Source organism: Aquarana catesbeiana, linkage group LG03 (assembly GCF_042186555.1).
Source record: "Aquarana catesbeiana isolate 2022-GZ linkage group LG03, ASM4218655v1, whole genome shotgun sequence".
Lineage (NCBI taxonomy): Eukaryota > Metazoa > Chordata > Amphibia > Anura > Ranidae > Aquarana > Aquarana catesbeiana.
The window spans coordinates 733,585,916-733,613,615 of NC_133326.1; the positions used below are offsets into that span (position 1 = coordinate 733,585,916).

Here is a 27,700-nt window from a genome sequence, read left to right on the forward strand (position 1 = left end):
AGGAAACTTTTGGGCAGCAGCCCTCTCACCCAACCAGGTCTGTGATGTAGGAAATTCTGCTATGGTGTACAGGGTCCTGTTTCTGGCTGGCCGACACTGCTCCGCTCCACTCAACATGACGCTCCAGGACTCTCAGATGGCTCCGACAGGCTTCTCTGGATCCTTCCCAGTCCAGCTCACTGATGTGTCACAGGATCGCTGATCGGATCGCTCTTCCGTGGAGGTAGGCTGCGCCTCGCTGTAGACCTCACACAGATCCTCCCAGGCTGGCCATGCATTTTCAAGAGAGCTAAGATGGCAGCGCCGAGTTCTTTTATAGCCTTCCCACAATGCAGTTCTGTTCCTTGGTGCTCATGGGAGGTCATAGGCATTGTGGGTAGGTCAAGTTAATGTAGAAACATAAACAAAATAGTCACTTCCTATAATCTTCTCACATTAACCAGAAAGAAAAAATAAAATCAAGTCCATACACAATTTTGGTCGCTAGATGGCGCCAGATACTAAGCTATAACATAACTTAAATTTATATAGCAAAAATGTGACCTCTACACACTCCCCCTGCTTGGACTCTTTGGTCCCCAAAGATGTAAGAATTTGTTTCTGCTACACATTTTTGTTTCTATGCGGTTACATAAAACCGACAGGTCCTGTACACTCACAGCCAGTCAAAAGCAAGAGTATGAAGCCTTTCAGAATTTCTCCTGGCAGTAAATTTAGTTCCTTCAGAACACTCGACCAATGTCTCATAAGTTAGTCTCTTTGGGGGACGAATAACTCTTTTGGTCCTCTGTGCTTTTGGCGTCTCAGGCAAGTTGGTATGTTCCTCAACTCCATCTTTTTCTTGTAACTCAGAATCGGAATCAGCACTTAGATCTCCTAAATCTGTTTCTGGTAGAAAAACTTTAGACACCTCTGGATCTTCTCTTGATCTACTTTTGGGTATAAATTCAGGAGCCTCCGGTCTAAGAATTCCACCATCCTCTCCCCCTGCTTGGAATGAAAGATCCACTTCAGATGGCCACAGCCAGCTTATCTCCATCTCCTCTTCTTCTTCTTCAGTAGCTGAAGGTCCAGGCCGAAGTCTGGTTAATGGTCTGTGTACAACAGTGGATGTGGATGGCAGCTCCTCTTGTGCGGTAATCCTGACTGCTTCCGTGAGAGGCAGGAGGTGATTACGGTGCCAAGTTTTTAGCGACCCGGTGCTTCCTTCTGGTCGAATGTCATATACTGGAAGTTCTGGATGTTTCTTGCACACGATATATGGTTGTGATTTCCAGCGATCAGCCAGTTTGTGCTTGCCTGGGATTCCCAAACTCCTTAGCAGAACTTGGTCACCGGGTTGTAAATCTTGAACCTATACTTTGAGATCAAAGTTCTTTTTGTTTCTGTACCCTCTGTGGTCTGATGTGACTTGAGCTTTATCGTAAGCAGTTTTCAGACTCTTCCTCAACCTATCCACATATCCTCTGTGAGAAGTCGCTGAGGGGTATGATCCAGACTGATTCCAAAAGCCAAGTCCACCGGTAGTCTGGCTTCTCTTCCAAACATTAGCCGGTAGGGGGAATATCCTGTTGCATCACACTTTGTACTATTATATTGATGTACTAGTGCAGTGATGTGCCTGCTCCAATGTGGTTTTTGCTCAGATGTCAGAGTTCCTAACATATTTAAAAGAGTCCGGTTAAATCTCTCCGGCTGAGGTTCGCCTTGTGGATGGTATGGTGTAATTCTAGATTTCCAGATACCTAAGAGATCCAATAGTTTTTGAATCAGAGTACTTTCAAAGTCTCTCCCTTAATCGGAATGAATTTGTTGTGGTAGACCATAATGGACAAAGAACTTTTCCACCAGAACTTTTGCCCCTGTAGAGGCCTGTTGGTCTTTAGTAGGGAATGCCTGAGCATAACGAGTAAAGTGATCAGTGACTATTAGAATGTTCCCCTTTCCACTTAAGTCGGATTCCACACACAGGAAATCTATACAGACCAGCTCCACTGGTCCTTGGCTCTCCAAATGGTCCATTGGGGCAGCTCTCTGAGGCAAGGTCTTCCTCTGTATACACTGGAGGCATGAGTGACAGTAGCCCTCTACTTCGGTCCTCATATAGGGCCAGTAGAACCTGTCCTTCACCAGCTGGAAAGTCCTTTCTGCTCCCAAATGGCCGTGATGATCATGCAGAGCAATCAGTACCTTCTCTCAGTGCTTCTCCGGTAAGAACAGTTGCCACTTCTCTTTACCGTCATCAGAGGGGCCCCTTCGGTAGACCACCCCTTGTTTGAGTTGTAACCGATCCCACTCTTTGTGTAAGATGCGAGCTTCCTTTTTAGTGCTTTTGAGAAATAAGTCAGGTTGTTTGCTCTCCAAAGCCTTCAGCGCCAGGCTACAAAGTAGGTCTTGTTGTTGGTCCAACCGAAGATCCACTCTGGACAGCTTTGGTAAACCCTCCTCTGCAATCTGAGTGACATCACAGTAACACTTAGGCACTCCGGCAGCAGACACTCCAACTTCTTCTGCTCTAGCCCCACCTTTACTTTGCTGTTGTGCTCCATCACAAAGGGCTCTCACTCCTTCTGGGGTGAGCTGGGTCCATTATTCTGTTTGACCCTGGGAGCAATGAGGTCGTCTTGATAATGCATCTGCATCTCTATTTCCAATTCCTGGTCTATATTTCAAGCTGAATGTGAAAGCTGAGAGTGCAGCCAGCCACCTATGGCCGGTGGCATCCAACTATGCTGTGGTAAGCAAGTAAGTAAGTGGGTTATTGTCCGTCTTGACCACGAACTCTGCACCATAGAGGTAATCCTTGAATTTATCTACCACAGCCTAATTTATAGCCAGGAATTCCAGTTTGTGAGTTGGGTTAGTTCCGCTCAGCGGGGACTAGACTTATGCTCACATACGCGATGGGCCTTTGTTGTCCATCATGTTCCTAATAAAGCACTCCGCCCAGCCTGTCTCGGCTGGCATCTACATGCAATTCATAGGATATAGTAGGGTCTGCATAGGCTAGAACTGGAGCAGTGGTTAGGCTCCATTTCAACTGTCTGAAAGCCTCTTCACACTGTGGAGTCCATTCTTCTTGGATGGACTCTTTCTTCTTCCTGGGGCCTTCCTTTGGCTTCCCCAAGCCTTCTGAGTCTGAGCCAGTTCCCTCTTGATTCTTCAACAGCTCGGTGAGTGGGTGGGCTATCTTATCAAACCCTTCCACAAACCACCTGTAATAAGAACAGAACCCTAGAAAGAATCTAAGTTCAGTCACCTTAGTCGGTCTAGGCCAAGAGGTAACGGCCTCCAATTTCTGCGGGTCTATTGCCACTCCTTCAGCAGATATTATGTGGCCCAAGTAGTTCACTGAGGGTTGGTAAAAGTGACACTTCTCCAGGGAGAGCTTCAGGCCTTCGTCATGTAGTTTCTTCAATACCTTCTCCAGGCGCTTTTTGTGCTCCTCCAGTGTTCTAACAAACACTATGATATCGTCTAAATAGACCAACACCTCAATCAGGTTCATGTCACCCAATGTCTTCTCCATTAATCGCTAGAAGGTTGCTGGGGCTCCAGACAGACCTTGAGGCATTCGATTAAACTCGAAGAATCCTACAGGGGTAATAAAAGCGGTCTTCTCTCTATCTTCAGGGCACATGGGGATCTGATAGTACCCACTCTTAAGATCTAGCAGACTGAACCACTTTGCTCCTGTTAGACTCTGTAGGGCATCCTCTATCCGTGGTGTGGTGTACTGATCCGGGATGGTCCTCCAATTTAGTGTCTGGTAGTCAATGCATAGTCGCAAAGAGCCTTTCTTTTTCCTTACAACTACTAATCGGAGAGGCATATGGACTCCGGGGCTCTCGGATAATCCCCGTCCTTTTTAGCTCAGCCAGCTGCTCCCGTAGGTCTTCCAGATCTCCCAACGGAATCCGCCTTACCCTCTCTCGGAAGGGTTTATCTTCTTCTAATTGGATTTTGTGTTCGGCACTCTTTGCAAGCCCCACATCGAACTCACTTTTTGAGAAGGCAGGCTTCCATCTCAGGAGCTGATTCTTCGCTCTCTCCATCCAGGCAGGTGTAAGGGGTGTGTTCTTTGGGTAGAACTCTTCCAGAGGAATCTCTCCGTCTTGTTCTCCCATGATGCTATATTGTGAGACTGGGATTGCTTGACTGACCTGTCCCAGCAGCACTCTGGCAGGCACCTTCACAGGCAAGGCTGTTGTGTTGCAAACACTGACCAAGACTCTTCCTTTACTTCTCTTCAACGCCTTGGTTGACAACACTTCAGGGATAACTTCTAGGCCCTTGTCTTATTTCTGCCTGTCCGTCTCAAGGACGATGAAGGGACCGGGCTGTCTCCAACTTAGCTTGATAGAGGCTTTTAGGCAGACTACTTCACCCGGTTGTACCAACTTTTCACTCTTATCTAGACGTCAGATTTTTCCCACTCCTTCTGGTGGAGCCTTCTGTTTCTGTACAAGATCTTGGTACACCTGTGTTAGCATGGGGTGCACACTCTTGACTGGGGTGCTCTTCTCCTGCACAAGTGGTGTGAGCAGTCTTCTTACCAGATCAGTGTTCTTCCCAATAATGAGGGAACTTCTATTAGCCCCTGGAGTGCGAGGACACAACACTGCCAAGGTGTTGAAGGTTTCGGCCCTCCCCGCCACACTCGGGTCGAAAGTAAGTCTGATGGTTAGGTAGCCATCATAGGGGAAGCTCTGAGTCCCAATGCCTCATATTTATAGCTCTTCTAACTTCTGCAGTGGCAAGTGTTTGGGTACTTGTCATAGAAGTCTCTGTAAAGGAGAGTCACTTGAGCCCCAGTATCCAGGAGACCTCTGGTGTAGATTGCCTCCACCTAAATGGGAACATCAGGAGAAGGTCCCATTAATCTGGGTGGTAATTTAATGGGGGTAGCCGGTTTGACCTGCTTAGTGACTTTGACCTGCATTCCTTTCTTGCGGGGCTTCGAGTTCCGCAAGGCTTCCTGTGTGACCCTCTGGGTCTGGCGTGCATTAACTCCCCCTCTTTTAGTAGTCTGAGTGGAAAAGAGTGAGGTGCTGGATTGCTTTGGGGTGATCACGGGAGCCTTCTCTGTGAGTTTTGACCCCTCCCGTGGTCTCTTTACTTCATTGTGTTTTTTGGAGTTAGCTGACACTGCAGGGCACCCGGTTGACTCCTTCACCGGGGCCCTCTGAAGTTTCCCGGCTTATGGCGTGATGCCTCAGGCTTCATTGGACTTGGGCACACTCGCCGATAGTGTCCGGCTCCTCCACAATTGAAGCAAACTTTATCGCTCACTGGACTCTGGTTCGAGCCGGCGGATTTACTCTGAGGTGCTCTAGACACGGTCTCTCCTGTGGTTACCTCGGAGAATTTTGCCATTAATGTGGTCATCATTTCCATCACTTGTGCCATTTGAGATTTCAAAGTGGCGATTTCAGACTCTTGATCCACTGCCCTTACAGGCCTGACTTCAACTAGAGACGCATAGGCTGGTTGAAAAGTCGCTTGCTGATCATCTAAAATGGCTTCTTCATCTCTTACTACTCTGATGAGATCAGAGTATTTGAGTGACATGACGCCCACTGAGGTTTTCAAATGGAGCCAAACTGGATCAGAACATAGAGCCCCCTTCAGGATTTGCTGTATTCAGGCTTGGTCTATGGCAGAGGGCCTCATCCTTTTCTTCAACACAATCTGGTATAACATTTTATTTAGTCGTCTGATATATTCAGAAAGACGTTCTCCTTGGTGTTGAAGGGTATGTTCAAACTGGTATATTAAGTCGGCTGCCTTTTCCAGCCGCCCAAACTCCTCTTGTAACATAACCAAGCAATTGTAGGCTGTACAGGTGGTATTACTGAACCTCAGGTTCCTGACAGCCTCCGCAGCAGCTCCCCGCAGGCTCTCACTGATGCGCTGTTTCTTTTTGGCCTCTGGCAGCTCCCACTCTTCCAGAGCCTGCATGGCTTGTTCTATCCATACGTCAAATTCTTCTTCTCCAGCCGGCACAGGCTGTTCTCCTGAAAAAATTCTCAGCCTCCTGTACCCAGCCTCTATGCACACCGTGTTGTTCTTCTGGCACTTTGACACAAAGTCCCCCAAAGCTGCAAGAAGTTCTGGCCCGATCATGGCCAGAGACGCCGGGGGAGGGACTGTTCCTCTAGCTGTGTCCCAGTGGGAAGCACTGATGGAATCCTTATTTTTGGGTGTACTATGTAAAACCTTGTTTTGTTTCCCAGCTGTACACCTCTGTCTTTGAAGCTCTCTGGTACTCCCTCTCTCCACTCCAACAGTGCATAAGTGCAAGAAGTCTCTTCATCTGGTTTGATGGCAATCACCAATGCTTTTTTATCTGGGGATAATGTCTTTACAATTTGACTGATCAGTTTTTTCCCAGGCCTCACCAGGGAGCTCAATCGCCACGCTCGCTTCTGCTATACACCACTGGACCACAGTAGAAGGGTCCATACTGGTGCCAAGGGGATGGGCTTGGTTGCAGAGTAACAGTAATCCTGGACGACGCCCCCACGTGTAGCACTGACCCCCGAAGGAGCTGCTGGTATTTTAATTGGGCCTGTACTCTGCTTCTATACCCCTTTGATTTCTCTCAGTCCCCTTGACACAGCTGTGGTGTAATGTAGTCTGCGGTAAAAACCTAAAGACAATTTCACAATATACGCTATAACATGCCTTTTTTTTTATCTTTACCTTTAATCTCCAGCATCCACCTGGTCAATAATACAAAGGAAAACAACACTCCACACAGAAATACTTAAACAAGAAATTTGTTTACTGTATTTGCTTTAGTAAGTAAAGATTACAACAGTTGTACTGTCAGACCAACGTAGTGTGACAGCCAACAGATTTAACTCACAAAGGTATTACACAACTGTAAAGTGTTTAAATTAACTTACTAGCAATGTGTCAAGGACGCTTTGTAACTGTAAAGAAAGCGAATGCTAATTTAATAAAGTATAATACAATCCCTAGGGAGCTCCCATTACTTTATATTATAGTAACTTTAATAGAGCAATGAAACACAAAGCCCTGTGTTTTATGAGACAGTCCTTCTTTTCTTCTTTCTTCTTCTAGCTATGAGTAAAGTGAATTGTAATCCAATGGTTAACAACTCCCGGTCAAAGCAAGCTGAATATTGAATCAATGTTATGGTGCAGCAGTACTGCAACTACCTCTGATGCCAATAACACAGTACCAGAATTGCAATGAGATACAGGCTTGAGGCCTATTTTGAACTCAGCCTAATCCTTTGAATTTCCTTTGTGGGACTACAGGTCCCAGCAACTCTGTATTATAAAGGCAGGTGTGTAAAAGTGCGCCAAGGAAACTTTTGGGCAGCAGCCCTCTCACCCAACCAGGTCTGTGATGTAGGAAAGTTCTGCTCCGGTGTACAGGGTCCTGTTTCCGGCTGGCCAAGACTGCTCCGCTCTGCTCAATGAGACGCTCCAGGACTCTCAGATGGCTTTGACAGGCTTCTCTGGCTCCTTCCCAGTCTTGCCTTGCCATCAGTCAAGCTCACTGATGTGTTACAGGATCGCTGATCGGATCGCTCTTCAGTGGAGGTAGGCCGCGCCTTGCTGGAGACCTCACACAGATCCTCCCAGGCTGGCCATGCATTTCCAAGAGAGCTAAGATGGCCGCGCTGAGTTCTTTTATAGCCTTCCCACAATGCAGTTCTGTTCCTTGGTGCTCATGGGAGGTCATAGGCATTGTGGGTAGGTTAATGTAGAAATGTAAACAAAATAGTCACTTCCTATAATCTTCTCACATTAACCAGAAAGAAAAAAATCAAATCAAGTCCATACACAATTTTGGTCGCTAGATGGCGCCAGATACTAAGCTATAACATAACATTAATTTATATAGCAAAAATGTGACCGCTACAATAATTTCCATTAGTAATGTGTTAGTTTGTAATATGTATTCACAGCACTGGGGTTGTGGTATTAGCAGCCAGATGCAGCGCTTGTGCTTTGATATCAATTACCTGTATAAAATTGTTGGTTTTTGCAGAAAGTGTATTAATACCAATTTATATGTATCAAAATAAGTACTACATTTGCAGCACTGGTGTTTTGGCATAAATTACCTGAAAAATAGTTGTTTTTTACACACACCATGGGTTTGGGGTACTATTGGGGTTTGGGGTACTTTTAGCCAGTCACAGCACTGGTGCTTTGGTATCAATTACCTGTATTAAGCTATTCGTTTTCTGCATAAAGTGTATTAATACAAATTCATTAGGCTGCAACACATTGTTACAGCACTGAGGTTGTGGTAAAATAAAAATAATTTATTGGAAGTATTTGTTTGATTTTATCAAACGATTAATATGGCGTTTTGTCTCTCCTGTGGATTATGTTCTGTCCACAGAAGCGATGTTTTTACCCCACCAACAAAATGGCCTCCATGCCAAATTTGATTGGTTTTTACAGAGGAGGTTCTCCTCTGCCCTCTATTTAAAGATGGTGCAGTTAGCTGTAAATCATGTCCTAGATGACGCCCTGTGGGAGTGCGAAACATTGACGCAATTTCCGGTATTTCTGACGTCACTTCCGGTCCCATGGAACGCACGCCGGGGACAGCGTTTTTTACAGATACAGCTCCATGTTTGAGGCTTGTTTGATCTTACTTGTTGTAAGTACCCACTCCCTTGTGCAATAATACATTTTTTAATGGTACTTCACTATCAGTTCCATTCTTTTTTACTTTTGGGTACCTGTTTGTTCCGCTGAGCAACTCAATTAAGGAATCTTTGATCTGATGTTTTGACACCTACCCACCATTCCTGGATATCAATACCAAGCCTAAAGTGACCCATCAGACTGAAAAGCTGGGGGTCGTTCTGATTCAGTGAGTGGGGACACATGAGGGGGTGTTGTACACCTGAATATCTCTGAAGCATTTTGCACTTTCTTCACTTTGGAATGGAGCACATTTAGTCAATTTATTTGGACTTTGTTTTGTTTATTATACTTTGTTGTGTTCTTTCACTTATGTTTTTTTGCGAGCGCTATATTTATATATTTATATGTCTTTCAAGTGAGTAGCACTTTGTGTATAACAGCTGCTTTTATTTTTTGTATATACCGGTATATATTTTTATATATATATTTTTTTGTATACACCATTAGCGCAAGTATGTATATTTAGCATATACTTGCACATTTTTTCTCAGAGTTGAGTGCACTTAGCAGCTATGGATATATGTAATTTTGTCACTAGTATTAATGCTGATTAATTTTTTTCATGCACCAATGTCAGCTCAGATCTTAACCTTGATTTTAAAGTTCTAAAAAATGCTTTGGATAAGCAAATTAGGACCTGGTGGAATGTGTTCACTTTAACCAAATATGTTAAGGGTGGCATAACCCCCAGGCGACTAAGATGGGATGTGGTTCCCAATGACGGTATGATTGGTAAGGAATTAGAGGATGAGTGGTACTCTTTTTTCAATCATACCAAAAGAAAATTACTAGAACTTTTAATCTCACATAAAGATAAAGAAATTAAAAAATCTAGAGGGTAATATCAATGCCGTTAAGGCTAAAATAACACCTTTTGAAGGGTCAGTGGAATTTAAAGAAAAAATTAAACACCTACGGGATTTTGTTGGTGAAGTTGACAAAGAAACCCAAAAGAAAAAAATGAAAAAATATGTGAGAGATACCAATGATTTTAGAGCCAATAAGGTTTATAAATGGCAGGATGCCACACTAACTGAAGAGGTCACACCTTTGACTTTAACGGATGATAGAGATACCATCCCTGTAACATCTTATACCTCTCATAATGGGTCAACTCCTCAGTCTTTTCAACAGGGTAATAGCAATGCTGGACCCCAGGTTGATCAAAGTTCTTATGGAGTTCCCATATTTAACAGGTATGAACCCCTACAACAGGAAGAATATTATGCCTCTGATGCTTACAGTCAGCAGGACTATGGCAACCATTGAGGGTGGAATAGCCCAAATTGGGATCTGCCCCAATCTAGAGGCGGGACCACCTTTGAGAGCACAGAGAGGACATCCTGGTGCCAATTATAGGGGGGATTTTCAAAAAAGGGGGTATGGTGACCCCCCCAGGGAGAGGGATGGGATCCACACACCCCAGAGGGAGGGGGAGAGGTCAATATCCTCAGGGGAATGGAGGAGGAGAGTGGAAACCTCGGTATCCCATGGTACCCCCCCCCGACCGTATGGGGAGAACCAGGCGTAGCACACAGAGAGGCTGCAGAGGAGGCAAAAGGAAAATGAAAGAGAGAGAAGAGAGAGACCTAATGCAGGGTTTTCAATTTAAGTGATGTCACATTTACTTTGGATGAGTTAAAAGTTTTAGAGTTGGGACTTAAATTTTCCCCTGATAAGGATCCTTATAAGTTTGATATTTTTATTGATTTTCAGATATTTATGAGGAAAGTAAATATTAAGAAACCTTTTAGTAGAGTTACACCTCAAATGGGACAGGAATCATCTGAATATAGTCATACCAATTTGAGAAATAGCTCAGTGTTTAATCCTAGAAATCGCAATAGCCTTTTTTTTAGAGGTTTTTGGATCTCTTGTCCTACAGGACTTGGAGGGTCTGTCTATTAAACCTAGTAGGCTGAAAACAGATATTGAAAGGGGCATCAAATCCCTAGAGAAAAATAAACAGATTGTCATTAGAAGTGCAGACAAGGGGGGGTCTTGTTATCCTCAACAAATCTGACTATCTAGCAGAACTTAACAGACTTGTCCATGATGCTGAAACATATGAAAAATTTGGGGGTAACCCCACCAATAAATTCAAAGCTAAGCTGAGATGTCTGGTTAAGAATGCTCAAGATGAGGGTATCGTCACCAAAAAAGAGGCTAGACACCTGGTGCCCGATGCTCCGCGAGTACCAGTGATCTATCAACTACCAAAAATCCATAAGAATCCGGTCAAGCCACCCGGTAGACCTATCGTCAGTGGGGTGGACTCTCTATTTGCCAGAATCAGTGAATATTTGGATTGTTTCCTGCAGCTGTTGGCACAGAGTTGTCCAGCCTATTTAAATGATAGTAGACATCTCATGGAACTTTTACAGGAGGTGGAGGTCGATGAAGGTCATATATTGGTCAGCATTGATTGTTATTCTTTGTATACTAACATTCAACAGAAACGCGCCATTGAAGCTGTGGTATGGGCTTTGAACAATACAAAAATGAAAAACAAACAAAAGGAATTTCTTGTTCATGCCCTTGATTTGGCTATGAGTCATAACTTTTTTGGCATGATAAGTAGTACTATAGGCAGAAAAGAGGGGTAGCTATGGGGGCCCCTTCAGTGGATAATTTGTTCATGAGTCACTGGAAGAAAGATGCAATTTTTAGTGGCAATATACCTCAGCTTAAGTTTGACAAACTTTACATTAACAATATCATTATCATTTGGGCAGGATTAAATGAGTTGTTTTTACAGTTCTTGTCGGAGATTGGTGAGAACAGATATGGAATATCCTTCTCAGCAACTTCTGACAATTACAGTATCAACTTCCTAGATCTGGTCATCTTTAAAGATAACCAACAACTGTCCACTAAAACCTATTTTAAGGAAGCAGAAAATAATGGTTACATCCCATTGGGAAGTTGCCATCATCCTCGATGGCTCAGTGCAATTCCTAAAAGTCAGTTCTTGAGAGTCAGGCACAATTGCGCCATAATTGAGGATTTTGACATGCAGGCTAAAGTTTTGTTTGACAGATTCGTGGAAAAGGGTTATACCCCACGTGAGTTGAACAAGACTTTAGCAACAGTTAGAAGGTTGAATTGTGATGATCTGTTTAAAAGAAAGGAGGTTGAGAGAGACTTTGGTATTGCCTTTATGACAGGTTATACTCGTCAACATAGACAAGTGGAACAAATCATTAGTAAATATTGGCATCTTTTGTTAAAGGATAACAATTTAGCCAAAACTCTACCCAGTAAATCTCAGTTTATTTATACCAAGCCCCCTACTTTTATGGTTGAAATTGGCACCCAATGTTGTTGATCCCCCGAAAAAGCAATGTACTTATTTGGATCAGGTGGGTTTTTTCAGCTGTGGGAGATGTGTAATGTGTAAAACATCTAAACATAGGGTGAGAAAAACAACCAAATTCACAGCCTATTCCTCTGGTGAGTCCTTCAAAATCAATAAGTTCATCACGTGTGGCACTACCCACGTCACGTACCTTTTGTCCTGTCCATGTGGGCTACAGTACGTGGGGAGGACCACCAGAGCATTAGGAGTTATAGGGCGTAAACACGGTCGGACTTTGTTCGGACATTCCGACAACAAAATCCTAGGATTTTTTCCGACGGATGTTGGCTAAAACTTGTTTTGTCTACACACGGTCGCACAAAGTTGTCGGAAAATCCGATCGTTCTAAACACGGTGACGTAACACACGTACGTCGGGACTATAAACGGGGTAGTGGCCAATAGCTTTCATCTCTTTATTTATTCTGAGCATGCGTGGCACTTTGTCCGTCGGATTTGTGTACACACAATCGGAATTTCCGACAACGGATTTTTTTGTCGGAAAATTTTATCTCCTGCTCTCCAACTTTGTGTGTCGGAAAATCCGACGGAAAATGTCCGATGGAGCCCACACACGGTCGGAATTTCCGACAACACGCTCCGATCGGACATTTTCCATCAGAAAATCCGACCGTGTGTACGGGGCATTAGGAGAGTTCTTCATACATTTTTATTATTTTTTTTGTCTTCATATTGTCACACTTAATTTACATTTATTTATTTTCATTTTGATTTATTTTTTATTTTTATTATATATTTTTATATTCATTTTTGTTTTCATTTTCATATTGATTATTTTTCATTTGACTTTATTTTTATTTTATTTTTTATTTTCATTTTATTTTTATTATTTATTTTTTATTATTTTCATTTTCATTTTTATTTTTATTTTCATTTAATTTTATTTTAATTTCCATTTTTATTTTTTTTTTATATTCATTATTATTTTCATTTGCATTATGTCTGTTTTTAATAGAGTATTGTTGAATTAAAAGTGATTGTATGTCACTGGTTCCACTGTTTTGCCAGAATTGACGTTAAATAATTTATTGGAAGTATTTGTTTGATTTTATCAAACCATTAATATGGCTTGTGTCTCCTGTGGATTATGTTCTGTCCACAGGAGCAACGTTTTTACCCCACCAACAAAATGGCCGTAATGCAAATTTGATTGGTTTTTACAGAGGAGGTTCTCCTCTGCCCTCTATTTAAAGATGGTGCAGTTAGCCAGAAATCATGTCCTAGATGACGCCCTGTGAGAGTGCGAAACATTGATGCAATTTCCGGTATTTCTGACATCACTTCCGGTCCCGTGGAACGCACGCCAGGGATGGCGTTTTTTATAGATACAGCTCCATGTTTGAGGCTTTTTTTGATCTTACTTGTTGTAAGTACCCATTCTCTTGTGCAAAAATACATTTTGTAATGGTACTTCACTATCAGTTCCATTCTTTTTTACTTTTGGGTACCTGTTTGTTCCGCTGAGCAACTCAATTAAGGAATCTTTGATCTGATGTTTTGACACCTACCCACCATTCCTGGATATCAATACCAAGCCTAAAGTGACCCATCAGACTGGAAAGCTGAGGGTCGTTCTGATTTGGTGAGTGGGGACACATAAGGGGTTGTTGTACACCTGAATATCTCTGAAGCATTTTGCACTTTCTTCACTTTGGATTGGAGCACCTTTAGTCACTTTATTTGGACTTTGTTTTGTTTATTATACTTTGTTGTGTTCTTTCACTTATGTTTTTTTGGGAGTGCTATATTTATATATTTACATGTGGTAGTAGCAGACATATATTGTATGTAGTATTTGCTTTGTATTATAATTTTTGTTGTGTAATTATTATTTGGAAGTATCAGGATCAGGTGGTTAGGTGGTTTGTTACATAGTTACACAGCCGTATAGTAACACTGGGGTTGTGGTAACACTTACCTCTGCCTACAGGTAGGTTGTCTGTCTGTGTAATATAGAGCAGAGCTACACTAGTTTGTTATTTAGTGTATAAAATATGTACAAAGATAAAGAATGACAGAAAATACAACAAAAACAAAAGGACAGACACAGTCTGGCTGTGAGAATAAAACAGAAATAAACATTTTCTGAGGATTATCCTGTGACAGGAACATGTCAGGAACATAGACTATTCACTGGTTAGACCGGCACCATGGGAATCACCCCGTCCATATCTCAGGATCCTCAATTTATGGATGTGGGTGGAGTTTAGCCATCAGCCAATCAACCCTGGGGGGGGGGTGTTCCCTGCCCAGCCCACAAGCCGGTCCGGTGTTCTGAAGGAACCAAAGCTACATGGGTCATGAATGGTTCTGATGGATGAGGATTGGATTTTTAACACTGGCATGTCAGCCTGATCCCAACAAATCCAATCAGTGCTTGGCTAATGTGATCAGACTCCATAGAACCATTCTGGGGGTTTCTCCTGGATTCTATCCTCACTACACATACAATGTTATATGTACATGTACCCCAACATGTGTACAATCAGGAGGAATTATTTCCATCTCTCTGCAACTAATATTTTATTTTGTATGAGAGACAAAATAGATTCCTCTGATCGTTGACATAAATCAATGTCTGGCAGACAGTTCAGGGCCTTCTCACTGTATTGGCCTCGTCCCCTGCTGGGCTTGTAGATGAAATGACTAGGACTTCTCTTTGAGGCTCAGTGAGGTGACAATTTTATATCTACAAGGATGGGGGGAATTTATTGGGGTCACTTCTGGTCTAGAGACTAGCTCTGTCCTTCCGGATTCTAATTGAGGACCATCTGTCTATGATTGGTCACTGAATGAAGAGAATATGGAGTCCTGTGTGTCCTCTGGTCTGTTTCAGGTCTGAATTCAGCCCAAAATTTGGGCTGAAATCGGACCTAAAATGGTGAATGGAGACGCACTGGACCGCCTGCTGTGACCTGCTGTGAACTCCATTGTGAGCCCAGCCAAAGTCTGATCTCTGATAGTCAGTGGAGGGGAGAGGGGATGAAAGCCAATAACAGCGAGTGACCTGAAGGACTATGATGGGAACACCCAGTGTAACCGGCCAATCAGAAGTCTGTCTTTGTATAACTTTCATCTAGGTGACATGTCTGGATCCCTCACATAGAAGATTTATACCAGAATCCTGCAGAATATTATTTAACCATTTCCCGCCCGCCCTAAAGCGGATTGACGTCCGGGAAGTGGTTCTGTTATCCTGACTGGGCGTCATATGACGTCCAGCAGGATAACATGCTGCAGCGCGTCCCCGGGGGCGCGCATCGCGGCGATCGGTGGAGCGGTGTGTCAGTCTGACATACCGCTACTCTGATCTTGGTAAAAAGCCTCCGGCGGAGGCTCTTTACCACGTGATCAGCTGTGTCCAATCACGGCTGATCACGCTGTCAATAGGAAGAGCCGTTGATCAGCTCTTCCTCACTCGCGTCTGACAGACGCAAGTAGAGGAGAGCCGATCGGAGGCTCTCCTGGCAGGGGGGGTCTGCACTGATTGTTTATCAGCGCAGCCCCCCCCGCAGATCACCCCACTGGACTACCAGGGATGCCACTAGGACCACCAGGAAAGAGGCAACGTGGATGGCCAGGTATGTACCCCATGGCCATCCACATGTGCCCAATCTGTGCCAATCAGTGTCCACAAATGGGCACTGATTGGCACTATTATGCCAATGATCTATTATGCCAATGTCCAGATCTGCCCAGCAATGCTATATCAGTGCCACCTGTCATTGCCCATCTGTGCCACCTGTCATTGCCCATCGGTGCCACCTGTCAGTGCCCATCTGTGCCCATCTGTGCCCATCAGTGCCCACCTATCAGTGCCCATCAGTGCCACACATCAGTGCCACACATAAGTACCCATCAGTGCCACCCATATATACCAATCAATGCCACCTACAAGTGCCCATCAGTGCCGCCTATGTGTGCCCATCGGTGCCACCTATGAGTGCCCATCAGTGCCGCATACCAGTGCCACCTATCAGTGCCCATCAGTGCCACCTATCAGTGCCCATCAGTGCCACCTATCAGTGCCTGTTAGTGCCACCTCATCAGTGCCACCTCATTGGTGCCACCTCATCGGTGCCCATCAGTGCCGCCGTATCAGTGCCCATCAGTGCAGCTATATCAGTGGCCATTATTGAAGGAGAAAGCGTACTTATTTACAAAAAAATTTAACAGAAACAAAGAAAAACTTGTTTTTTTTCGAAATTTTCGGTCTTTTTTTATTTGTTGCGCAAAAAATAAAAACTGCAGAGGTGATCAAATACCACCAAAAGAAAGCTCTATTTGTGGGAACAAAATGATAAAAAAATTGTTTGGGTACAATGTAGCATGACCGCGCAATTGTCATTCAAATTGCAACAGCGCTGAAAGGTGAAAATTGGGCTGGGCGGGAAGGTGTCTAAGTGCCTGGTATTGAAGTGGATAATTTATAAGATAATTCTCACCTCAGGTGCTGCAGAGTACAGCCAGGATGTCTGAGCCCCTCACATAGAAGTTTTATTCCAGAGTCTTCCAGATTATTCCATGATAAATACAGTCTGGTGAGGGATCGATTTTTGATAAGAATGGATCTGAGATCATCACATCCGGAGGAAGTCACACCACATGCATTCAACCTGCAGAGACAAATCCAGACACATGATATTATATTATAAGATGAATATGAGGAATTATTCCCATTTAGTGAAAAGTAACATAACATCACTAGAGTGGAATATCAGGATATACAGAATGTTATACAGAGGAAAGATCTTGTTATTAGGAAAGCTGATAAATGTGAAGCTGTTGTAGTACTTATGTCTACACAGTATAAAGAGGGGGCGCTGTGACAGCTCAGTCACCCCCTTATGTACCCGGTTATTAAGCAGGACCTCACACAGTGCCTCATACAGGGGCTTCTGAAATTGATAGATAAAGGAAAGGATCTGGGGGGTTTATGAAATAAAACAGCAGAATTTCTGATGGTGGATCCCCCAGTGACTCCAATATTCCATCACCTTCCTAAAGTCCACCAATCAGGAGTTCCCATTGAAGATCACCGGATTGTGGTCGGAATCGGATCCCTTATAGAGAATGTAGGGGGGGGGGATGGGTGGAAATACATTTACAGCCTTTAGTGCTGAGACTTCTGGGATATATTAGAGATACAAGTACTATATTGGTGTATATTTCTTATTTACAATGGGATTCTACATTCACATGGGGGACACTTCACAATAACGCACTTTATTCTTCCATCCCCCATTCTTTAGTGTCTCCAGCAATCAGATGTAGCAAGGTCTCTGGGCTTGTCCAGACTAATGAGAACTTCCCAGGCCAAAGATAGCTGACATCCTTCTGTGTGTGGTGGGTTGGGAGGCATAGTGGGTGCAAGGTGGACAAAGTTATTGGGCATCAGACACTTCTTAAATGTAAAAGAGGTTTTATTTCTCTTAACAGTCCTTTTTGTATTTTTGGGGTAAAGAGGATTAGGGCCAGGACACCCTTAAGTAGTTGCAGATTCAATTGGCAGACTCCGAGACTTCAATAGGAGGACAGCTGTGCAGGGAAAAGCCCCAGCAAGGTGACACATCTGCAAATGCAGGAGTGCTGTCTCCTATGACAACAGGACAATTTAACAGTTCCTAACTCAAACGTAACCTTGCTTCAGCTTCACTACAACTGCCTGTTGTAGTTCTTCAACACTGAGCTCCTGGTCTTTCACTAGACCCTCTGATTCACTGACTCTGAATCCCTTGAGCTCCTCCAATATCTGCGGTGGTATCTCTCTCACGCATCACCCACGCTTCCCTGCTGGGTCCCTAGCTTGGCAATCCAGATACTGCTCAAGCTTCACCCCACTGGCCTGCTTGGTCCCTGGCTTGACTCACAAGGCTGCTCTGCAAGCGTCTCCTCCGCTGGTTGGGTCCCTGACTTAATCACCACCTGAAGTTTCCCGATTCTGCACTGTGCCTGTTCATTGAGAATGTTGCTCTGGTTATTGCTTCAGTTACTCACTGGTAATAAGGTGTTTGGTCCCTTCTACCTCCAACCATGACAGGTTCTCGGGCTCACAGAGCCATCCTTTCTGGTTGGACTGCAAGCCGCAATCCCAACCCTGCGCTGATCTCCTATTTATGGATAGGCGTCACACAGCCTAGCAGCCAGATTCCCCCCAGGATAGGCTCAATCTCCGGCCTAGCAGCCCAGAGCACATGACACATGTCCACCCAGACAGCCGTCCGGTTGGCAAAGAACATAGATAATCTGACCTCACCAGAATATATAGGCTCTCCCAGCAGGCCAAGGGATTCAAGAAAACCCCTGCCAATTGGCTGAGATACCCCATATACCCATAATCTGACCTTGGATTGCCCTTCTCGTATCTAGTACCACCAAGTACCCGGCCACCTGGCGGTAGAAGAGAAAAGTGCAACAAGGCCAAACTTAGGGAAAAATCAATGGATATCTAACAATTGACCAGGGTAACTACTCCTGGCAAGTAAATTTGTGAGGAGCATCCCTGACTAAGCCCCAGGGCGCTATACAGATATCATCTCCATAGATATAGATCATATACTAGGATGTTACAGGAATTATTACAGACGATGTAAAGGATGAAGGTTTTTTTACCTTAACCACTTCAGCTCGGAAGGTTTTACCCACATAATGACCAGAGCACTTTTTACAATTTGTTACTACGCTGTTTTAACTGGTAATTGCACGGTCATGCAATACTGTACCAAAACAAAATTGGATGTAAATCCCACAAAGAAAATACCCACACCCTGAGAGGGAAACAAACTTAACAACTGGTGGCCGGTAGCTTGGCAGGCTGCACTGTAAGCAAGCTACTGGCCACCAGTTGCCAAGTTTGTTTCCCTCTCAGGGTGTGGGTATTTTCTTTGTGGGATTTACATCCTTCACCCAGGTTCCAGTTTCTTGTGGCTTCCCACTGGTTTCCATCTCCCCGCCCTCACACAGCTCCCGGGGGAAGCTTGGTGGCATGGTTGGCATTTTATGCATTTATCCATCTACTTTTATGGACGTTCTATTTTGAAGTTTCTTTTATAAATTTAGGATAGCATACCCGCCTATATAGATCTATCTTTCAACTACTTCACAAAGAGTCATCTATTCCACGCCAGTAGGCCAGGAGTTTTTCATTAATTGCATCTATCTGTGCTTCTTCAGAAGAAGCGAGACTCCTTTCATGAAGCGTGTTGAGACCTAGCAAAGCTATTCCAGACTACTGACAGTCATCTTTATGACATATCCAGGTCTCATGGAAAGGTTTATTACATGAATGTAAAATTTACCAATATGTTGATAGCTAATATATTTTCTCTTGTCTGTATTACATGTGGTTTTTAAATGTGTGTTAAATAAATCATTTATACATTTTACCTGAGGTGTGCTCTTTAAAAGTCCCATGGGCAATTTTGTTTTTCGTTGTGTGCATTTTCTACTTTATGTTTTTAAAAAAAAATCCAATAAACTAAATTTTAGTCATACATTTAGGCCAAGATGTATTCAGCCACATGTCTCAGGTTACAAAAAATCAATAAAGGTATATTTATTGGTTTGCACAAAAGTTATAGCATCTACAAACTATGGTACATTTACTGGAATTTACGCAGCTTTTAGTTTATGACTGCCTCATTTCTAGACATGTGCATTCGTTTTCGTCCGAATGCATTTTCGTCCGAATTTCGGGTATTTTCGTTATCGTTTTAACAAACGATAACGAAAGTGCAGAATCCGAAAAACGAAAGATCCAACATAAACAAATGCTTTATTTTCATTTTCATTGCGACAACGATATAGATAGGACATTCAACATGATGCGGACAATAACAATCTGTGTCCATCGAACCTGTGGTCGAATGTGCCTAACCTTAGCTCTATTAGTCCAAGATTATTCTACATAGAGAGAAAAGATTTGACATAGAGAGAAAAGATCGTTGCTGGAATTGGGTGGGGGAAGTAAAATAAAAATAAAGATGATGATGAATGTTATTGGCCGATTGTAACCAAAGAGGAGGAGCAGTAAAATAGCTAGAACTAAGCACACACGTACAGCCAACTTACTTTCACTTACGATTTGCTAGCAGAGAGAGACACATACACTGAATCATTTCAGAAGACAGTCAATTTTAACTGGTCCGTTTGTCAAAGAACCTGAATTATTTAGCAATTAAGCATAAGCACAGCTGCAGAACAATAGTGAAGCAAGCCACAGTTCAACTTAACTTTTTTATAATAATCTGCTGCTATTGTGTTAGTGTTGTGAACTTGATAGTGATACTAGTGTTGCTAGTGTTGTGATAGCCTCAGAGGCTGCCCGTGTTGTGGGGGGGATTTATTATTATAGATTCTATATTATAGAATGAGATTCTATATAGATTCTATATACACTATCTTGTTACCTGTCTGATCAGTGATCATTATCACCAGTCCATTTTCTGTTGAACTATATACATTCAACATGAGCGACGAAGATTCAACAAAGCAGCGAAAAACATACAAACGTCGAATCTTTGGCTTATGGTGTCTGTCAAAAGTTCTAAGAAGATTTGACGGAGCCCTAAACTATACGGCGTTGTACAGTTTAGCTGCTCCGTCAAATCTTCTTTGAACATTTGACAGACACCATAAGCCTTCAATGACAGATTTGAACTTAATTAATTTGGATTTTCGGACGAATGCAATTTTTAACGAAAAACTAAATAAATAAAAACGAATTTCGGGAGTAACTAAATAAATTTATTTTTCGGACGAAAACAAAATTCCAAAACAAAAAATTTCAGTGTGCACATGTCTATTCCATTCTTGAGGTGCTAAAATGGCAGGGCAATACAAACCCCCAAATGACACCGTTTTGGAAAGTAGACACCCCAAGGAAGTTGCTGAGAGGCATGTTGAGCTCATTGAATATTTCATTTTTTTGTCACAAGTGATTGAAAAATGACAAAACAAATATGTCACTGAAATGATATATTGCTCACACATGGCATGGGTATATGTGAAATTACACTCCAAAAAAACATTCTGCTGCTTCTCCTGAGTACGGGAATATCACGTGTGAGACTTTTTGGGAGCCTAGCCGCGTGCAGGACCCCGAAAACCAATCACCGCCTTCAGGCTTTCTAAGGGCTTAAATTTTAGATTTCACTCCTTGTTACCTATCACAGTTTCGGATAGCTGAGAGGCATGTTGTGTTTTTTGCAGATTTCGCTTTTTGTCACAAAGTTTTGAAAATGGAAAAAATTTAAATTTTCCTTTTTGGTGTCTAATTTCCAAACTGGGGTCATTTTGCTATCTTGACATTTCAGGGCCTCTGAAACTGTGATAAGTAGTGAGGAGTAAAATCCCAATTTTACGCCCTTAGAAATCCTGAAGGCGGTGATTGGTTTTCGGGGTCCTGTACATGGCTAGGCTCCCAAAACATCTCATACATGTGATATCCCCGTACTCAGGAGAAGCAGCATTGTATTTTGGGGTGTAATTTCACATATTCCTATGGCACGTGTGAGCAATATATAATTTGGTGACAATGAAAATTTTAATTTTCCTGAAACTTGTGGCAAAATATAAAATATTCCATGGACTCAAAATGCCTCTCATCAAATAGTTTGGGGTGTCTACTTTCCAAAAATGGGTCATTTGAGGGGGGTTGAACTGTCCTGGCATTTTATGCCCAACATTAGAAGCTTATGCCACACATCACCCACTCTTCTAACCACTGGAACCACCACGTCCTTTCTGACACTTTTTGTTTACATGAAAATATTTTTTTTGCTAGAAAATTACTTTGAACTCCCAACATCATATATTTTTTTTAAATCAGAGGCCTTACAGATTAAAATGGTGGATGTTGCAAATTGCAGTGGCGACAAACTATATACATTTTTAAAAGCCTTTACAGATCACCACTTTAGATTTTACAGAGGAGCTCTACTTCTAGAATTACTGCCCTTGATCTGAAGTTCATGGTGATTCCTCACATGCATGGTGCAATTGCTGTTTACATATGACACAAGACCGATGCTTGCGTTGACCTTTGCACGCGTGCATGGGGGGGACACCGGTTGTGCCCTCCCACTGCTTGTAAAAGCAGTCTAGCGGCTAATTAGCCACTTGGATTGCTTTTACATGAAAGCCGACTGCCGGCTGAAAAGAACAATACCAAGATGATAACTAAACCTGCAGGCATCATTCTGGTATAACAACTCAATGTCCAGCAATATACCAGTACGTTGCTGGTCCTTGTTGGGCATATATTGTAAAGGTTCTTTTTTTTCATGCTGCCTGTGGGTTAAATGAAAAAAGAGAACTTAACAGATTTCTCCATTCACATTGATCGATCGGTGGTATGCCCACCATTAGAATACCGCCCTGCATCAACCCACTTCTAATGATGGGCATACATGCACCATTTCCTCCATTCACATTGATCAATGTGGATTAAGAAATCTCTGCCAAGAAAAGTAAATAAAAATATATGCCGAAGCATAGGGGCAATCCATCTCCAATGTCCACCCCTGTCTCCATGCATCGGCATATATGATCTTTTTTTAACTGTGGTGGTGAAATCACCTCCTACAGCGCTGGAGTCATGGATTTACATATCGTGAGAGCAAACCCTGTTGCTGTTAGAATAAATAAACCCGTGCCGCAGCTGAATGGCGAACCTGAAAAGCAAATAATGGTTAACAATAAGGCCCCTTTCACACTGGGGCGGTTTGCAGGCGTTATTGCGCTAAAAATACCGCCTGCAAACTGCCCCTAAACAGCCTCCGCTGTTTGTTCAGTGTGAAAGCCCGAGGGCTTTCACACTGAAGCGGTGCGCTGGCAGGACGGTAAAAAAAGTCCTGCGAGCCGCATCTTTGGAGTGGTGAAGGAGCGGTGTGTTCACCGCTCCTAAACCGCTCCTTCCCATTGATCAATGGGACAGTGCGGCTATACTGCGGTAATACCGTGGCTATAGCCACGCTGTACGAGCGGGTTTAACCCTTTTGCGGCCGCCAGCGGGGGTTAAAACCGCACCGCTAGCGGCCGAATACAGCCGCAAAAACAACGGTAAAACATCGCTAAAAATAGCGCTGTTTTACCGCCGACGCCCCCACCGCCCCAGTGTGAAAGGGGCCTTAAACACAGTAAAAGTAAAGTATAACAGTTGAATGACATACCTGCAAAGCAAACACGATAAAACTCAGTAACAATAAAACATTACAGTTAAGCATAAAATAAAGTGAAACAGAGAGGAACAATAGAGAGAAGAATATCAAAAGGTCAACTATTTTTGGCTTATTTATTTATTTAATGTTTTTTTTTTTTTTAAATACACTTTTATTGTAACTATAAACGTTCCAGCTTAGGGTCTCTCAAAATGCAGTGACCATCTTATCTTTCGTGACCCTTTGAAAGTGTGCCCTTGCACTGCGCCGTGCTGTTCCCTATTCAAATAATCCACTAATGTATGGTAGCGATGGAAACAGTCGCCAATGCAGAGACCAGGTTGGTCAGCATAGGTGGGACAATAAAAGCGGGTGTCAGGCCTATATCCGCATTTTCTACAGACACGACATCTTTTTTGGGGTGATCTTTGGGTAGAGGTACCACGGAGAACATCTGGAAAATGCCTGTTATGCAGACGGCTTACTGTATTTGCATTGGGAAGTTGGGCCACAGCATCGTCTGGAAATAGAAGGGCTGTGATGATCTCTTCCTGGAAATTTAGGAATATCTGCATGAATAGAGGACAGAAAGAAAACATTCCATGGATCCCTCCACTTCACTGCAAGCAATTTATTGCACCTCAAGCAGGCTCTCTCCCCTGTCTAAGTCAGGAATCTACAAGATATTGTGGGAAGCCCCAGCGATTTCGATCGCACAGTGCCACACGCGCCAATTCCAAAATAAAAAAAGGTGACTAAAAGGTGGCACGCTTGTGTAATAATTGTCCACGTACAAGTGATACCCCTTTCCGAATAAGGGTGACATCAAGTCCCAAATAATCTTACCACTGCTCCCTATGTAGTCTGGGTAGTTGGGGGGCTCCACAGTCTTTTCCCTCATAAACCTGTGGCCCTGTCACCGAGCTTATACATCTTGACCCCATATCTGGCACGCTTGCTGGAGAAACAGTTTGAAAGCAAGGCAGCCAGAAAACTTTATCTGGGATTGATCAAAACAGACAACTTGGGGGGCGTGGCCACGGCATGCACGTGTGAGGACGTGTGGAGAGTGAGCTCTGTCCAGCACACAGACTAAACCGCACCTGCAGCGACTTTCCAGGGAGGAAAAAGGCCCCAAACGATGCCATCCAGAAGGCGGATATCTCCGCAGCCTCAGTGGAACCACTGGAACCGATCGGGTTCCCTGGATCTATATTTTTCGGAGCCTCGCTGCAATGCCCCGGGGTTATGCAAGATGGCGCCGACCGGTAAACATCAGACCGCTCGCGCCGCCTCTCCAATCCCCTCTCCAAAGCCACCTTCTCCCTCTCTCCCTATGCCTGCCTCTCCTGCCAGCTCTGCTAGCTCTGTCCCCCCTGCAGCTCTGGGGGACACATTAGGGGACTTAGACTTACGGGCTCACATCTTAGCCCTACCTACAAAGGCAGACCTGGAACTGTTTGTTAACAGGGTGGAGAAGGCTTGTAGGCAGGATATTGAGGCCTTGCAGGCAGACACAGCCCACATTGGAGGTAGAGTTGAGGATCTAGAAGCTTAATGGGAAGTTGTTACTTCTGCTCTACAAGCCCTCCATGAATGCTGTAAGACACAGGAACACAGGATTAACTCCTTAATTGACCAAATCGATGACTTTGAAAATAGGAGTCGCAGAGTTAACATTCGCATCCGAGGCATGCCTGAAGCGACTGGCCCGAGAGACATAGTTCCATCCCTACAGGGTCTTTTTAAACAGATCCTAGGCCATGCTGCACCTGATTACATTGAGATTGACAGGGCTCACAGGGCCCTTCGTCCGCCCTCAGAGGATCCAGATAAACCGCGAGACATTATTTGTAAATTACACAAGTATTCCCTGAAGGAAAGCATAATGCTTCACGTCAGAGGTGTCCGCCACGTGCATTTTGATGGAGCGAAAATATCCTTATTCCCAGATCTATCTAGGCGCACCCTGATGCAACGCTGGGCACTTAAGCCGGTATTGGAGGCCCTACAAGATGCAAAGCTGATTTACAGATGGGGATTTCTGTTTCAACTGTCGGTAACTAAAGGGGGCAGACAAGTTGTCCTACGCTCAAGAGAAGAATTGCCACGGTTCCTGCAACAGTTAGACCTACCTACTATTGATATCCCAGATTGGAGATCTGCTCCGGAGATCCCACTCCCTGCGCGCCCTCAACCCTGGCATACTTCTTGCCGCAGAGGCCGGAATAGACACAGATCTGGAGGAGAAGAGCCTCAGTGGGATGAACCACATTCACCCCTGCACACTTCTCTCCCTCGGAAATCCTAACAGATTCTTATGACTCTCTAACCTTTGCTTTTGTTTACAGGTTGCTTTTTCCTCCCTGTTTAGCACTTTATACAGTATAGCGATATTTACTGTAGTCGCTGCGGTTACAGCGCACCGGGCTGTCTCGGTTTAGCCGATTCCAAGCCCTTCTTGTTAGCTGTGAGTGCCAGCTTTAGGCGGACTCGCACTTGGTGGCCTACTCCTCGGAGTACATTCCCCTATTTGGGAGCCCTCGCTGCTCGCTGACCTTCATCCTTTATTTGGTCGATTGACCGGATGGAGGCCCTCGACTGGCGACAGTTGGTTTGTCGGAAGGACCCTTAGGATCTCCCCCTTGTTAGTTGTTTTAAATATATTGTTGTATTTTTGTGTTCTGCGTTTTTATGCTTTTCTTTTGTTTTCTCAGCACTCATGGAACCATGATTCACATACCTACAAATATGCTGTTCCTCCTGTCCAGGTTTGGGTCCCCTCCTTGACATCAACTCCCAATGGCGTCTCTGAAAGTGGTATCGTACAATGTCCGAGGGTTGTGTTCGCCCAATAAGCGCAGTAAGTTGTGGCTCAAGACTAAACGCATGAGGGCACAAATATTACTATTGCAGGAGACACACTTTCACACTGACTCGGTCCCCCGCCTTCCTACCCACCTGTACTCCCAATGGTTCCTCAGTAATTCCCCTTGAGCTAAATCGAGTGGAGTGGCAATAGCTATACATAAGTGTCCATTCATTCTGGAGGACCAACTGATTGACCCAAATGGCAGATATGTCTTTGTTAAGGAACCAAAAAAACACAGAGATTTTGCCTGGATCAACCGATTAATTAATCAATAATTAGCCGTTTTAGCAGATGAGTATAAATCAATCATGCAGACATAAGTCTGGATGCAGTTCAAGTTGCCCTAATTGCATATAGGGAAAACAAAGAGAAAGGTTCTCTTAAGAGGGTCAACAAAGAACACTACTGTAAATACAAACCAGCTTTATTAATTACAGTGTTCGGGGGCCTTCTCACTGTATCGGCGTCCTCACCTGCTGGGCTTGTAGATGAAATGACTAGGACTTCTCTTTGAGGCTCAGTGAGGTGACATTTTTATATCTACAAGGATGGGGGGATTTTATTGGCATCTAGGGGTCACTTCTGGTCTAGAGACTCGCTCTGTCCTTCCAGATTCTAATTGAGGACCATCTGTCTATGATTGGTCACTGAATGAAGAGAATACGGAGTCCTGTGCGTCTTCTGGTCTGTTTCAGGTCTGAATTCAGCCCAAAATATACATATACAAAAACATTGAAAATCATTTATCATTTTCCTTCCACTTCACAATTATGTGCCACTTTGTGTTGGTCTATCATATAAAATCCCAATAAAATAAATTTATGTTTTTGGTTGTAATATAACAAAATGTGGAACATTTCAAGGGGTATGAATATTTTTTCAAGGCACTCTATGTACATGTACCCCAACATGTATGAAATCAGGAGGAATTATTTCCATTTCTGTGAGCCGTTGCAAACTCCAAAGTCTGATCTCTGATAGTCAGTGAAGGGGGGAGGGGATGAAAGCCAATAACAGCGAGTGACCTGAAGGACAATCATGGGAATTCCCAGTGTAACCGGCCAATCAGAAGTCTGTCTTTGTATAACTTTCATCTAGTTGACATGTCTGGGTCCCTCACATAGAAGGTTTATACCAGAATCCTGCAGAATATTATATCATTTATAGGATAATTCTCACCTCAGGTACTGTAGAATACAGCCAGGATGTCTGAGCCCCTCACATAGAAGTTTTATTCCAGAGTCTTCCAGGTTATTTTTTGATAACTTTAGGGTGGTGAGGGATCGATTATTGATAAGAATGGATCGGAGATCATCACAGCTGGAAGAAGTCATACCACATTCCTCCAACCTGCAGAGACAAATCCAGACACATTATATTATAAGATGAATGTGTAATACAGTATAAAGAGGGGGCACTCAGTCACCCCCTTATTTTATTTATTTATTTCAGGTACTTATATAGCGCTGTCAATTTATGCAGTGCTTTATGTACCCGGTTATTAAGCAGGACCTCACACAGTGTCTCATACAGTGGCTTCTGAAATTGATAGATAAAGGAAAGAATCTGGGGGGGGTTTATGAAATAAA

At 43.5% G+C, this 27,700-nt stretch overlaps 1 protein-coding gene across 2 annotated transcripts in view; it reads right to left on the bottom strand.

Moving 5' to 3' along the window:
- The window catches only part of LOC141133843 (NACHT, LRR and PYD domains-containing protein 3-like), a 185,916-nt gene that overhangs the window by 21,927 nt on the left and 136,289 nt on the right, over window positions 1–27,700 (bottom strand). For both annotated transcript variants that reach the window (XM_073623418.1, XM_073623419.1), the window contains exons 9-10: window positions 27,291–27,461; window positions 16,526–16,696 (exon numbers count right to left, since the gene is read on the bottom strand). In XM_073623418.1, coding sequence (XP_073479519.1) covers window positions 16,526–16,696; window positions 27,291–27,461 — 342 coding nt within the window. The remainder of the gene's footprint in view (window positions 1–16,525; window positions 16,697–27,290; window positions 27,462–27,700) is intronic.